Below are 16,462 nucleotides of genomic sequence, written 5' to 3' on the forward strand. Positions count from 1 at the left end.
AGGGAGGTTTGGTTCATAATAAAAATAAAAATAAAACAGTTGTTACGTTAATTATTAAGCCAATATAAATAAAGTATAACATCATGTCTGACATGATGCAAACAGTAAAGCATAAAAAAACAACAACTGCCATTTCAGGTGTGCAAGCTTATATTTTGGGTGGCAGTTGCACACCCTGGCAATGCCACTGCTCTGGTCTCACTATTCTTCTGCAACCTGACCCTAGATGGGTCATAACAAATATTAAAGTCATCAAAACTTTGAAATAAAACAAATGAAAGTTTGGGAATTATGTCATGAACAAATAAATGTTAAAAAGAAATCAAAACTTGTACAGAGATTCTCAAGCAACTTTAGGTTGAGGTGCTTCTTGCTGACATGCTTCTGAAACAGTTTTGAAATAGATTTAGTTTTGTAAATAAATTCATACTCACAGAAGATATTTATATATAGAACTAATTTTAAGCATATGCCCTTTTAAGATCGTGAGAAACATAAATTAATTTAAGTGTGTCCAAACTGAGAGCATATAATTAAATCAATAACAAATTAACTATATTATGAATATTAATATTCACTAAATGTTTATGAGATTTGCCACGCAGCATGTATTCAAGTCGTTAAGTGGTAAATTGCGCCACCTAGTGCAAAACTGAAGACAACTTGTATGTATTTATCGTTGCTATCATTTAGAGTTTATGAAGTAGTTTTTATTCTTCCCTGTTTGTTCATGTAAGTCACTGATGCCGCACTTTAGAATATATTATGCTGTAAATAGGCCACCATGCAACCTGCGCACTTTATTTACATTTTCTGTGGCGAATTGTTGGTTGGCGGGAAATTTGCGGAAAGCCAGATGAGTGTAATACTGCTAATAGTCAATACACAAGGCAGCTGAAACCGTCGTTAAATACGTCAAAATACTTAATAAACGAACACAAGAGGTGATAACGAGTAGAAATGTGTGAATGATCCTGTGCTGGTCTACTAACAAGTAAAACAACACACCGCTTGAGTACTTGACGCACGTGAATGTGTTTGACGAGTGAGAGGAGGAACTGAGTTTGAGCTGGAGGGTGTGTATCATATTACCACACACACACAAACTTTACTCTACATTTACCTCCCTACAGCTCTCCATGTTCCTCCACAGGTCTGATGCTCGAGCAGATATCTGAAGGTTTAGAATCAATGCGAGTTTAACCGGATCCTCAGAGAGGGGTTTCGATACACTTCAGCAGCTACAACAAACACTCCACTGATGTGTGTGTGAGACAGAGAAACTTCCAGCTGTGGTAAGTGTGTTTGTTTGTTTGTGTGAGGGTGTACAGGTTTAACCTCCGTTGTGGGGACCAAATGACCAGCCAGCGGTCCTCACAAGGGAAATAACATATTAAATGATGTTTTTTGAAAATGTAAAAATGCAGAAAGTTTTTTTGTGAGGGTTAAGTTTAGGGTTAGGGGATAGAATCTATAGTTTGTACAGTATAAAAATCGTTATGTCTATGGAGAGTCCTCATAAGGATAGCCGCACCAACATGTGCGAGTGTGTGTGTGTGTGGTGAGAGAGAGAGTGTGTGTGGTGTTTGTGTGAGAGTGTTGTGTGAGTGTTTGTGAGAGTGGTGTGTGTGTGTTATGTACAGGGTTGGGAGGGTTACTTTTGAAATGTATTCCACTACAGATTACAGAATACATGCTGTAATTTGTAACGTATTCCGTTAGATTACTCAAGGTCAGTAACATATTTTAAATACTTTGGATTACTTCAGCACTGGTAGATTTTTCCACTTATTTTGACTATAAAAACTCTGCCAGTACAGTAAGACAAAATACACGTTAAAAATACATTCTCTGAAAAACCGAAATATCTTATGCAGTGTTGTTTCTAAAACAAGATACATCAAATTGATCTTGTTTTAAGGATTTTTAGATATTTTTACAGGAAAACAATAAAAAAAAATTATCAAGAATATGATTTTTGCCCTAATATCAAAGGTCTTACTAGAAAAAAAGACATTTTTATTCAACATGAATTTTCTTGATAAAAAAATATGATCGTGTCTGGTAACATGTGCATGTAAAATGGCTAGAAATATCATTTTAGCTTAGTGTAAAGCTGACAGTTTACCCAAGGTTTATTTCTATTTCTTCTGCTCCAAACTTACTTCAAACGTACTTCTCTGTCTGCTCGTATGAATGTAACACATCATAAAAAAGTGTTTCACCGCTGTTCAAATGCTCTTTGGATCGCATCATTTATATGTATAAATGTTTTCCATCTGAAAGGACTAAATATTAAATGAAACAAATGACAATAAAATGCAAAGTAATCTCTTCAGTAATTAAAATACTTTTTGAATGTAACTATTCTAATTACCAATGATTTAAATTGTAACTGCAGTGGAATACAGTTACTTATATTTTGTATTTTAAATATGTATTCCCGTTACTTGTATTCCGTTACTCCCCAACACTGGTTGTCTGTGTGTGCGCGCATGTGTGTGTGTGTGTGTTCGCGTGCGTGTGTGGTTTTGATGTGCCATTCATTCATTGATTGATAGCTCTTTGTTCTCCTTTGTGTTCCTTGTTTACGTTCATGTATTGACCATCAAGTTTCTGTGATTTGTTCCTATACATTACACTCCCATATTTTTCGACCCAGTTGCAATTTTTATTATAGAAATTGACTTATTTCCTCTTATAGCTAGACTATCAATTGATACAGTCACCTTATTCTCATTATATAAATCAGTTAGTCTCATTGTAATTTTTTTGCTTGTTTTTGTTGGTAATATTCTACTTAGGAAAGACCTAGTGCTTTTATTTTATTAAACATTATATCAGTTATATACATTTTTAGCAATGATGGTTCAGCTACCATGGTACTGTCCTGTTTTTTTTGGACATGTCAGCACCTTGGAGTGCTGTATAAATACCAGAGTACATGAATATAGTGATCTTAACTTTACCGTGGTACAGTGTGTCTTTGTGCATTAAACATGTTTCTGTTCACCCAGTCTGCATGGACACAATAATGGACTAAAGCCCTCACAGATGAACATCCATCCAGTTTCTTTGAGCTCTGTAAAGTGAATAGTGTTATTGAAGTGTGAAGATGCTGCAGCAGATCTTAACTGACATGTACATTGAACCGGAGCTGCTGGCTGAGCTGAATGAAGAGCAGAAACAGGTTTTGTTTTTCAAGATGAGAGAAGAACAGATCAGGAGATGGAGAGAGAGAGAGATGCGGCTGGAGAAAGAGGAGACTGCACACATGAAACACAAAAAAGGTTTTTATCTCCACGTTCACTGTCATAAAGATCTGAATAAATGGATACTAGAAATATATTCATAGAATGTGATCTGGTAAAGACAGTAATGATGTCTAAATCCACACCAAGAGAATAAAAACAATTTGCTCAGGAGATATTGTGGAGTTCTCAGTTATGATTATGATTTATTTACTGTAAGCATCAACTTATCAACTTGTCTCCTGAAGCTCTGTTGGAGAAATAAAGACACACATGAGTCAATGGTTGACATAAAGTATAAAATGAATGAGTATAGCATAATTCAGATAATTTGCTCTTGGTAAAGAGTTCACATTAAGATCTCTGACTTTTGATTGCAGACTCCTTGCAAATCTGAGCACAGTTTGAGACATTGTTAAGATCTCTTCTGAAACATTTGAGGAGACACGTTACTCTTTTTTTTTTTTTTTTTTGTCAGGAGAAACATCTGAGAATCAAGGGCTTTATCCATTTAATCTGCCTAGAAAAAAACAATTAGGAGAGTAAAGATATATGATTTGTGATTTCTTTCTTGAGGGCAAATGTCTCCTTTAAGTTTCACAGAGACAAAGTAAATACAATACAGCTTCATGCTACATAAATCTCAGCCAGTGTTTTGCCCTTAAAGTCACTTTAGACATTTATTACACCAAGACTGTATTCAGTGCTGTGAAGTTATTGTGTTGAATGTTGTGTGTGTGCTGAATGCAGTTTCAGGGAAGTGTGTATCATGGATGAAGGGTCTGGATGATGACGTGTGGGTTTGGGTGATGGGTGAACATGCTGATGATAAACCATACGATGAGATCTGTGATGAGATCATGACTGAGAGAGCAGCGCTGCAGGCCAAGAGAGAAGCCGAGCAGCTCAGGTACTGTATAATACACATGACCGAACATACTAGAACCTGTCATGCGGTCATATTTACCACATATTCAGAAGGAGGAAATGAATGGATTTTTGCACTGTGACATTATTTTGATAACAATTAAACACATTTTGTTCTTCTGCTCTAGCTTGTGTATTACTCTAGCATGCTCTTGGGAACTTGCCAGAGTTATACTGCAGAAATTGGCTTGTTCCTCATTTGTAAGGCGCTTTGAATACAAGCATCTGCTAGATGATTACATGTCAATCTAAAATGAAACACTATCTTGTTTTTAGAATTTTCGTATATACAAATTTTCTTTAAAATTCTTAGTTGTATTGCCTTTCATTTATGCTGATGTATAAACGAGAATCACCGTTGAGAATTAAATAACAAACTCTTTAAGTAAAATGTCCAGACACATCACAGTAATGTGAATTTTGGGGTGTTTAATTATCATGAAAATAATGTCACAATGCTAAAAAATCTTAATGGTCCCACAATAGACAAAGTATAATTTCTTAATTTGTTTCATTTGAGTTTGGGGTGAATTTTGATCTGGACATGTTTTTGTGTGTGGGTGTGGGTGTGTATGTGAGAGATTCAGCCAGTTATTCTTTGACATTCTCGTATCATTGTTCTTTGACTGAAAACACATTGCTTAAATAACTTACAAAGGAATGGACACAGTCAGGAACAGTTAAATATTTCACCAGCTCAATGGCATGCTGTCAACACAGTGTGCTAATACTGTTCCTGCCATGTCACTTCCTCCTTGTGTAAGGCTGGTTGGTTTTTGCAGCTGGACTGTTCAACCCAAATCTATCAGACAGAAGCTCTAATGATTATTTGCCCATCTGTGGCTGCTTTTAGAGACATTTTGGATGTTAAGAGATAATTACACTCAGTGCGTGGGTGTATTGGTGTAAATCATTACAAACAGCATCTATATGGATGTTATATAACACAAAGTAAAACTCGAGGCTTTCTAATAATGTAAGAAATACTGTTAGACAGCCTCATCCCTTTACATTCCCCAATATTAAATTACTGCAGTATGAAATAAGAGCTTAAAGCTAAAATAAATCTAAACTTGACTGAAAATATCTTGACAACCATTTGATGTAAAAGCTTATGCTTAAATGCTTAATGTATTTCATTATTTATTTTTTTGAAGCAGATGCAGTGGAGCTGCACGATAATGACAAAAATAAAATTGTTGATTAAATCCTTTATTTTAAATGCGATTTTCAATTTCTATTAATAGAACTTGCATTATAAATGAATTTTATTTCGAGAAACTGTATGCCATATTCTTTGTTTAGGCTACACATCCAAAACAAGCTGAGAACATAAAACGTGAGACATAAAACATGCATCAGACTGACAGCCCTAAACTCACTCTTTGCAAATGCCATACATAATCTGCATGCGCAGAATTCTGCAGAAAACTGTAGATTTCCACACAATTGGGACAAAAATCTTTCACAAATTTCCAGAAATTCCCTGCCCCTTGTATGCTTATTTATTAAAGGTATAGTTCACCCAAAAAATGTAAATTCTTCTCATCATTTACTCACCCTCATGCCATCCCTGATGTGTATGACTTTCTTTCTTCTGCTGAACACAAATTATGATTTTTAGAAGAATATTTCAGCTCTGTAGGTCCGCACAATGCAAGTGAATGGTGACCAAAACTCTGAAGCTCTAAAAGCACATAAGGGCAGCATAAAAGTAATCCATACAACTCCAGTGGTTTAATCCATGTCTTTTGAAGCAGTTTGATGGGTGAGAAACAGATCAATATTAAGTCCTTTTTTTTAATAATAAATCTCCAACTTTGACCAGCCCCAACCAGTAGGTTGCAATATGCACGAAGAATGCAAATTGCCAAAAAACAGAAGAAGGTGGAAGTGAAAGTGGAGATTTAAAGTAAAAAAAGGACTTAAATATTGATCTGTTTTTCACCCACATCTATCAAATCACATGTTGTATGGATTACTTTTATGATGCCTTTCTCTGATTTTTTAAGATTCAAAGTTCTGGTCACCATTCACTTGCATTGTATGGGACCTACTGTACAGAGCTGGAATATTCTTCTAAAAATCTTCATTTGTGTTCTGCAGAAGAAAGTCATACACATCTGGGATGGCATGAGAATGTGAGTAAATGATGAGATTATTTTCATTATTGGGTGAACTATCCTTTTAAGAGTCTAAATATGTTTATAGAAAATATAGTCACAACTAGAGTATACCTTAAAGAATTCAGTAATTAACACTTTTCACAATTGTAATTGTAATGTCGATACATTTTTTGATGGATCGTGCAGCCCTAGTGGATGGTGAAGGAAAAGCAGTGATCAAGTGTCCAGCATACATGTAAACTTCTTCAATACTGTTAAAAAAGCATCCCAGGATGAACTTCAGGATGTTGCTTGAGAGAATGATTTGTGTGCAGTGCTGCAATCTACACGAACAAGCTCAAAAAATAGTTTCATTTGTTTAACATTTGTGGTCACTGCATAATTCCCATACTTCCAATTGTCTTAGGTAAAGTCATCAAAGAATTAAACTATCTAAAATTTGGAAAATAATAATCATTAAGAATGAGTAGGAGTGTCCAAACAAGAAGGTAACATTACCATATCATGGAAAAGACATGATGACAGCATGAGAAAAATGTCCTGTTCATGCTTGTAAATGATTACTGACTTTGTATATCTAATAACTTATGCAAATGTCCTGCATATTTTGATAGCTTTTCTGGTGCATTTGTGCAGGGCAAAGAAAGAGGCAGAGCTGGAGAAGCGTTTTTCAGGTGTCTATCTAGAACAGAGGGAACAGGAAGTGGAGCAAGAGAAGATCAGACAGGCTGCTGCCATAGAACAGAGAAGAGCTGAGGAGGAACTCATGGTATGACAAGCGCGGAAACACAAACACTGAGAACTCTGTCAAAGAGTGTTCATTGCAGCCCCTCACATCTCAGTGTTTTGTTTTAAACAAATGAAGAAGCAAATGTTTTTGCACTGACCCGGAGGCTTGTTCTTTCTCAGAAACGGGAGGCGCTGGAGAGGAGTAAAGCAGAGGAGGAGCTGCGGAGGCTGGAGCAGGAGAGAAAACAGCAGATTTACATGCGTCTGAAGGAGGTGCAGACCAATAAACAGACTCAAGAGGAGGAGGAGGAGAAACAGTGGCAGGAGACATGTAAAAAAGCTCAGTCACTCCTTTTAAAGTCACCATACAATCTGCATTGCTTTAACTACACTGTTTCCTCAATAACTAACAGTTATTAAAGCTCTAGTGTGGAACTTATGCATCACTAGCGTAACCAAATAGAATTGCAAAAATAATGACTAATTCCAAACAGGTTTCTCAAACACTCCCCCCATCTGCCATTAGTCGAATAAAGGGGTATTTCAGCGCAAAATCGCAGCATTAATTGAGTCAATGTTCAGGATTCCCACGGTCATGGAAAACCTGGAATATCCAGAATGATCACACTGTGAATTCAGCAACAATGGGTCGAAAGTTTTGCTGCTGAAATCGGCAGCCCGATCTCATGAAAATCATATGACTGTGGTGGCATTTTTGTGAAATGATACCCATGAGTTCATTACACGTATTGCGGCAGTTCCGAGGTGAAGTGTCCAAACCTACCTCCCTACCTTAAACCTAAACCTAACCGAAAGCATCATAAAAACCAAATGTGCAAATGTGACGTCACATTACTTGTGATTTGTGTGAAGGTGAATAAAAGTAATTGTTGTTGTAGCACCTCTAGTGTTCATTTCACTAAAAAACTGCTGTGATACATACAACAAGCCATGTAAAATAATTTTGCCAAAATGTAGGTATAGTATCGTGATTCTCTGAGACCAGGATGGAAATCTGTCTGTGCTTACTGAAATTCAAAGCACTGCCCCCAGTGTCCAAAGATTTGAAGTGTTGTTTAATTTAAGGGCATGTGTAATCTCCAGTTTCCAGGTAAAATGTCCATAGAGTGGCACCAAAGGAGTTGTAATTTTAGTTTTTTAATGATGTAATACAGTTAACAGGGATGGATATTTTATTACCCATAACCCTAACCATCAGTGGAGTAAAAGTATGATTTTAGAGTGATTAATGCAACTTTTTAATCACGCTTTCTCGCTCTGTTTATCTGAACGTGATAACTTCCTGGTTCCCACGGGACCAGAACCCGTGTCTCTCTTGTTCATGCAACACACTTTCAGTAGTGCTAGAGGGAAATATGTTCACACTTGAATGGATGCATGTGTAATGGGAGATTGTGTTTGCCAGTAATTCAGCTGAACGAGGTCCATGTCAGGGTCGATTTTCCATGTGATCATATTGAAATGTCACAGAATATTAAATTTCTTATTTCTAGGCCTGAAAAACATATGGAAATTTCTGTAGCGAATATACATTTTTCTAGTTATGTTCTACACTTAAATATTTAATCAGACACTTTTCGTGTACATTAAAACTTGCTTGTAAACTGCAATGTTAGATTTGTGAAGGAAAAAAAACTTTTACTGTTTCTACAACCTAACAATTGATAATCTATTAGGCTGGGATAAGACAAAGTATTAAAACATCATCTTTAACAATAACTATTATGATGGTAATCTATTAATGCACTCTGTAAGAGCAGCGAGATACATGGTGGATGTTGCCTGAAAAGGGCAGGTTTGTTCTCTTAGTCTTTGTGCTATTCTTATAGTAATTTGTTTAAAGATCAGTGATGCATCAATAACAGGAATAACGTGTGTGTTTGTGGTTTCAGTGCGGAAGTCAAAAGCCGCAGACATGCGCAGACGCTCCCTGGTCAAACAGACCATCGAGGACCAACGCAGACGCTCTGTCAAAGCTCTAGAGAGAGGTCGTGTGGCAGCCATTACAAAGACCTTCTGTGGAGGAAATCCAACCTCTCCACCCAAACCCAAACCCAGAAACACCACGACCAGCAGCGGTGCCATCACTCAGTGAGTCACGTCACATGCTTTACAGCTGCAGTATGTCTGTAGTTGTTCATTAGTATGACACATTTAGTGCCGTTTGCTAAGGCAAGCATCACTATTATACGGAGCCCCGGTTATACGGAACTTATTTTCTGACATAATTTTGCATTCCCTTTCAAAAAAATGTGCACTCTGTTGCAATATGTTTTGCTTTCTCTCACAGTAAGTTTTACATTTCCTCGCAATAAGTTTGTCATGGAATGCAATATTTTGCGTTCCCTCATTAAGTTTTGCGTTACCTCGCAATATGTTTTGCTTTCCCTCGCATTAAGTTTTCCATGCCCTCGTGTTAAGTTTTGTTTTCCCTCGCATTAAAAGTTTGAATTCCCTCACAATAAGTTTTGCTTTCCCTCGGATTAAGTTTTCTGCGTCCTCACATTAAGGTATGCGTTTCATTACAATAGCTTTATCCATCCCTTACTAACTATAGTTCCAACTATATTATAGTAAAACCATATACACAGAATTTACCATGGTTTTACTACATTAACCTTTATTACTAATTAAAGCCATAGCAATGATACAGGAAACCAAAACTATCATAATAAAAATCATAATTTGTATGTTTCTATGGTTTTACTACAAATACTATAGTTCAATTATATGGCTACCGTAGAAATTTTATGATGTAGATTAATTTTCATAAGTGATGGGTAAAGCTATTGCGAGGGAATGCAAAAAAAAAATTCCCTCCCTGTTCTGTAAGGGGCTTCGTACTTTGACTATTTCTTATAGATTTTCAGTAAGTGGTTCTGCAGAGTTTGTGCTATAGACATGAATGATACCTCAGATCATGTGTCTCGTTGAGGAAAATGTGCTTTAACAAGAGATCAGACAAAAAAATTTCACCTGAATGTCTATAAAATGGCAAAAAATCCTTCAGACTTCCATTGAAAGCCATATATAGAGACACAGAGATAAACTCTGTGAACTTTGGCCAGTTAACAACCACATAGCCTCGCCCTAGCATCCACTCTCAGTTGCTGGTGGTTTAAAAGATCATAACGCTTCTTCAGTTCAGATCACGCTTTTACCTCTTAAATTTATTAAACCAGGAAGGATGCAACTGATAAAATTAAAAACATGATAATTAATAATCTGAGCCCTCGTTCCAAGACTTTCACTGTGGCAAAACTGGATTCAGCAAATGCGACCGGACCTGTCTTAAGAGAGCTATTAGTTGTCACAGATTCATTCAGCTGTACGTCAAGTCTTTTCATGTCTGTCATCTCAGGAATGTTGGACAGCAGACTGCTTGTGTAGTCACATGTATTCACAAGGATTTCCCCTTAACAGGTCATCTGTTAAGTACAAAAGCACTGAAGACTTTAAAAATGCCGCTGTCAGTTCCTGTCTAGTGTCGTGATGTATGGTGGCTGATGATTTCATGTTAAATAAAGACACATGCAAGTAATCAAATATCTCTTTGTTCTGACTGACAGGAAGCCAGAATTGCAGCGCTCATTGTCAACGTCTAGTCGAGCACATATCATTCGCTGGTTTAAGGAGGAACAGCTGCCTCTCAGAGCGGGTTTCCAGCGTGACCAGAGCGGGATTGCCCCCTGGTTCCACGGTGAGAAAAAACTTGAACTATACAGTCTACTATTAAACTTCTAAGGGTGTTTACACTTGAATACAGACCAAAAGTGATAAAGAACCCAGTTCTCTTTGCATTCACGCTGTCCCTGGCCTTGACAGATCTCAAACACATTTAGAATTATGTGAATATGATGATAAAGTGAATCTGGAGAGTTTTTTGTTCACAGTGCATGTTATATGCAAAACCATACTCGCAGCACCTCCCAAGATGATCTCCGTTCACCTTAAGGGGTCTGAGTTTGTTTACAAGTATTCACATTTTAGCCAAAATTCAAGATCTTTAAAACCAGCCAAGTGTGAAAACACCTCAAATGTCAGGATCCTTTAAAGGATTTTACCTTGAGTTGTGTGAGCACTCTTGAAATAAACACACCTGTAGTCTTTTCAAAGGAACAGGATTTGAGCTGAATACAATGATTTGCTGAAGGTTATGATGTTCATTGTTCATTGATACTTAAGTCAACGTACTTTTTACAGTAGAAGGAAATCTAGTCATAATGAACACAGCGGCTGCTACAGTGTTTGTGTTGTTCTGCTGCCCACTGCTGTTAAACAGCTCAACACACCGCCTGTCAGACTGCTCTTGCATTTCCTATAGGTACACTAAATGACCAAAAAAATATAGACACCACCTTCTAATTAACAGGTTTGAATGTTCCAGTCATTTCTGTGAGGACAAACCTGAATCCTACACCATACAGTGACATTATAGAGAACTGTATGCTTCCAAATCCACACCAGAAAAATGGCCCAGATACTTAAAATATCAGGACAAAATAATGTCTCTGTATTGAATTAATTTAACACAGGAAGCAGACAATTATAAAGAATGGATTGTTGCAAAGAGTTTGTCTTATATCTTGTGCATTATTTACAACTCATTGTGTTAGATGATGATTGACTTTTATAGGTAAAAGCCATAACTGTTCAGATTAAGAATTCAATTGACCTGGGGACCTGGGGTCCTGGGTAACTCAGCGAGTATTGACACTGACTACAACCCCTGGAGTCATGAGTTCGAATCCAGGGTGTGCTGAGTGACTCCAGCCAGGTCTCCTAGGCATCCAGATTGGCCCGGTTGCTAGGGAGGGTAGAGTCACATGGGGTAACCACCTCGTGGTTGCGATTAGTGGTTCTCGCTCTCAGTGGGGGCGCGTGGTAAGTTCTGCATGGATGCGGAGAGTAGCATGAGCCTACACATGCTGTGAGTCTCCGCGGTGTCATGTACAATGAGCCATGTGATAAGATGCATGGATTGACGGTCTCAGAAGCGGAGGCAGTCCTCCGCCACCCGGATTGAGGTGAGTAACCACGCCACCACGAGGACCTACTAAGTAGTGGGAATTGGGCATTCCAAATTGGGAGAAAAGGGGATAAAAAACAAAAAAAAAACAAATTCAATTGACCGCTTCAGCTCTTCATCATTCTACGGCATAAGGTAATAAGGTAACAAGATAAGACCTGAAAACCTCTATAAGTGGCACCTTGTGGTGATAATGTTTTCATTTTTAAATAGCACTAAAATGAACAAGTCAAATATAAAAAAAAAAGCTCTCATTCTCAGGAATGTGACTATGCGTAACACCACAGTTCAAATTATTATTTATTTTGCTGCCATAACAGCACAGTTTTAATTATTATCAAAGAATCACAAAGTGGAATGTGATCTTTGTAAAACAACAATTTTCTACTCGTCTGTGAGCTTGTTTAGGTTAATGATCCATTGTTATGTCTCACATATCCAGAACAAAATATGCAGTTCAGCAGAAAAATCATGATAAATAAATCTTCAGAAAAGTGTGTCTATATATTATACAGAATGCAAACTGAGGATCTCAGCGTTCCGACGACACGTAGATTAAGCTTCTAGTCCACTCCGCGGCTGAGATATTCAATAAAACATTGGGGAAGGTGCGTGGAATTCCAAAATAGACTGAATGTCTATGCTCCGTAGCAACAGTGCCACCTGCATTTCACATATGTATATTGTGATAGAAGGTGATAAAGGTTTTTTTTTTTTTCTAGTAATTGCTGTCATCTAGTGGAATGAACTGACACTTTGCAGGAACATTAAGCAAACAGAGCCTGAATCACAGGCTTTCAAAGACAGGATAACATTTAAAAAAAATGTATGTTGTTCTTAACATTGTAATAATTTACATTAATATTTATGAACTATTGGAATCTTTTTTGAAATTTCAAGAGTTTTCTGTAAAATTAGGCCAATATTATGTAGTTAGTCCACTGTATGTGTGTGTAAGGTGAGCTTTTAAATTTGGGTGTGAAAAATTGTAGGCGGCAGCCAAAATATGTAGCAGAGCTGAAGAGGTGAAATTATTAAACTGAAGTATTTACTACAACATAAATGAAGGTACGCTCTGTTTATATGGTTAGAAAAAGAATATGTCCTCAAAGGTTAACAGTGCCTCTAAAAATCACTTCCAGGGGACATACTGTATATTAACTTATATAAAATGTATATGAACTTAATATAAAAGTTTATCTCTGACACTGCTGCAGGTATAATATCTAATGCTCCCTAATACTATCAGGTATTATAACTCGTGAGAAGGCAGAGGAGATGTTGAATGAGGGGGAGGCCGGTCACTTCCTGGTGCGTGTGAGCGAGAGAATCTTTGGATATGTGCTTTCTTACCGATCTAAAGAGGGAATCAAGCACCTGCTCATCGATGCTTCAGAGAGCTGCTACATGCTGTTAGGAGACCACATCAAATTCACTTCACTTACAGAACTGGTGGAATATCATCAGGTAAAGCACTATTCCTGTGTGTGTGTATGACCAGGGGTTTGAGTCGGTTTTAAATTTTACATGGCATGCACAATTATTAGGTAAATTGTATTCCTCAGGATAGATTTTATTGTTGAACACAATGCTCTGTCAATCCAAAATGTTATTGAACCTCAAATCTGAATGTTTAACAAAGAAAAAGTGAGTTTTGTCTTTCTCAGGGGAATATATATGTGTGCACAATTATTAGGCAACTAAATTACAAAAATAATTTCTCCCAACTCAATTGTTTATTCTCAATTTTAGAGTAAGTGCAACAAATAAGTAACACAATGGCAATTAAATAATATTTTTGGCCTTTCAAAAATATTCAGTGACTAATATAGCCAGCCTTCTTTTCAGTAACTGTCATGAGCCTTCCATCCATGGAGTCTGTCAGTTTCTTGATCTGTTCATGATCAACTTTCACTGAAGCAGCAACCACATCCTCCCAAATGCTGTTCAAAGAGGTGTATTGTCTACCCTCACTGTAAATCTCATGTTTGAGAAGGGCCCACAAGTTCTCAGTAGGATTTAAGTCAGGTGAGGAAGGGGGCCAAGTCATTGTTTGGGCATCTTTGAGGCCCTTGCTGGCTAGCCATCATGGCCTTCATGAATGCTGAGGACTTCTTCCTGTACCACTGCTTGAAGAAAGTACTTTCCAGAAACTGGCAGTAGGTTTGAGAGCTGAGTTTCAGTCCATCTTCAACTCAAAGGTCCAACTACCTCATCCTTAATAATAGCAGCCCATACCATACCCCTCCTCCACCTTGCTGGCCCCTGACTCGAAGTGGTGCCCTGTGTCCATTAGTAATCCAGCCACGGGCCCATCCATCTGGTCCATCAAGAGTCACTCTCATTCCATCTGTTCCTCTGTCATCTGTTCATCTGTTCATCTTTGAAAAATCTGTCTTCGTGTATTTCTTTGCCCTATCTTGACGCTTCAACTTGTGAATATATTCAGTGGTGGTCGTGTTTCAGCCTTCTTGACCTTGGCCATGTCACTGAGCACTTGGCACCTTGTACTTCTGCCACACCCTCCCTCATTACACAAATATATATCACCTGAAAATGATTGAATCCAATAAGCATTCAAGTTTATATGGTTTGGAGTTGGAAAATGTGCATGGAAATAATGATAAGATCAGAATACTCACTTGCCTAATAATTGGGCATGCAGTGTATACATGGTCATGTTTTGAAGCCAGGACCATTCACTCAAGTATTTTTTATGATTGAATTGTTGCTTTATTGCAAGTATACAGTAGTAATTTTCAATAGTAAAGGCTGTTTTTGTCACTAGGTGGAGCCGCTAAGCCCGTCTGGAGGGGAGTATCTACTGCACGCCTGTGGACAGAGAGCAGGTGCTGCTGACTACACAGACCTCTTCAGCTGAACTATAAACACTGACATAAACCACCTGAGTGAAGAATATTTGAGCCTTCACACTGTAAACAAGTGTACTGCACTGTGATACTTAACAGGAATCATTGGACAAAATTGTCAGCACTGAATGAATGATTTAATAATAATAAATACAATAATAAATTGAACTAGAATTCTGTTTTCATGGATTATCACATTTCCAGAGGCATCCCAGTTAATTGTATTGCATTTATTTGAATCCAATAATTGATGTATCAAATCAAATCAAATCAAATCACTTTATTGTCACACAGCCATATACACAAGTGCAATGGTGTGTGAAATTCTTGGGTGCAGTTCCGATCAACATAGCAGTTGTGACAGTGATGAGACATACGCCAATCTACAATAAACATCAAATTAACACAACACAATTTAAACATCTGTTATACATAATTAAACTCGACTTAAAACATCAAATTAACACAGCACAATTTAAACATCTGTTATACATAATTAAACTCGACTTAAAACATCAAATTAACACAGCACATTTTAAACATCTGTTATACACAATTACACTCAACAATATACAATAAAAATTTCGCTTGATATCTAGACATGAGTTAACTATACTATAAAAACATAGTGTACATTTCAGAACTCAAAACTTCCTCCCCAATCTAAAAAGAGCATTTATAGTTCCCACCCTGCTGAAATGTCTTGTTTTGAAAACTGTGTGTTTGTGACATGACGAGGCATTGCTCAGTTCTATTTACATGCCCAATAGCATGTCATTGCACCCATGGCCCTGCCCACTGGCGTTCAGTTCGTATGGTAAACAGAGAAGGAGAGAGGCCTAGTGTGACCAACTATTCCGAAGTTTTTTGTGCATATGACACAGCATTACACAGATGTCTTTGACCACTGTCATGTTTATCGCACCTCTTTTTAAAGATGTGTTGTCAAGTTACGACTCAAAACGAGACTCTGTTAGCCCTTTTCCACCAAAATGGTTCGGGTGGGTGTTCCTGGGCTGGTGCAAATTCTCTAACTATTCCGCGCATTTCCACCGCAGAAAAGGCCGTTCCAGGGTCAAAAAATCTGGTTCCGCACTGACCCCAAAAGCTTGCTGCTCTCTACGCAGGAACCGATTATGTCAGGGGACGGAGAGCAGGATAATGTTTCATCACCATGATAAAGTTTTCCCAAACAACAACAGTAGCTACCATCTGCATCAAGGAGTACTTCTTCGCTCTATAACAACAATAAAAAACCCACAAAATTATCAGACCTCAAAAGCGTTCAGGTAACACGACTAAACGAGTGCTCTACTTGCAATATGGTATTTACGAAGATCCGAGATAAACTAGAGAGATCGCAAAGGGAAAAAAATACTCTACGAGAATGAAGATACAGCATGAATTGATGCACGCCACCTTCAATCGGACAACTGACCAAATCATTAACAAACTGAAAAACACTTAAGGGAGTACAGGGACCATAAGAAGGACATAAGCAAAAGCAAC

The 16,462-nt window shown here is 37.5% G+C and overlaps 1 protein-coding gene across 1 annotated transcript; it reads left to right on the forward strand.

Moving 5' to 3' along the window:
- The first annotated feature begins 1,105 nt into the window (after positions 1-1,105).
- On the forward strand, positions 1,106-15,121 carry LOC127432460 (SH2 domain-containing protein 4A-like). Its single transcript, XM_051683570.1, has 9 exons — positions 1,106-1,295; positions 3,018-3,290; positions 4,002-4,161; positions 6,941-7,073; positions 7,214-7,364; positions 8,947-9,145; positions 10,624-10,754; positions 13,333-13,550; positions 14,872-15,121. The coding sequence occupies exons 2-9, from the start codon at positions 3,116-3,118 to the stop codon at positions 14,962-14,964; spliced, it is 1,260 nt and encodes a 419-aa protein (XP_051539530.1). The 5' UTR covers positions 1,106-1,295; positions 3,018-3,115; the 3' UTR covers positions 14,965-15,121.
- The last annotated feature ends 1,341 nt before the right edge of the window (positions 15,122-16,462 follow it).

This window comes from Myxocyprinus asiaticus, chromosome 42, assembly GCF_019703515.2.
Source record: "Myxocyprinus asiaticus isolate MX2 ecotype Aquarium Trade chromosome 42, UBuf_Myxa_2, whole genome shotgun sequence".
NCBI classification, from domain to species: domain Eukaryota; kingdom Metazoa; phylum Chordata; class Actinopteri; order Cypriniformes; family Catostomidae; genus Myxocyprinus; species Myxocyprinus asiaticus.

What these genes read in the sequence shown, in the direction of transcription:
- LOC127432460 (XM_051683570.1), top strand. Translation starts at nt 3,116, where the DNA reads ATGCTGCAGCAGATCTTAACTGACATGTACATTGAACCGGAGCTGCTG. An exon ending in AGCAGCGGTGCCATCACTCA is followed by an intron (nt 9,146 to 10,623) that starts GTGAGTCACGTC and finishes TCTGACTGACAG; the next exon opens with GAAGCCAGAATTGCAGCGCT. An exon ending in GATTGCCCCCTGGTTCCACG is followed by an intron (nt 10,755 to 13,332) that starts GTGAGAAAAAAC and finishes TAATACTATCAG; the next exon opens with GTATTATAACTCGTGAGAAG.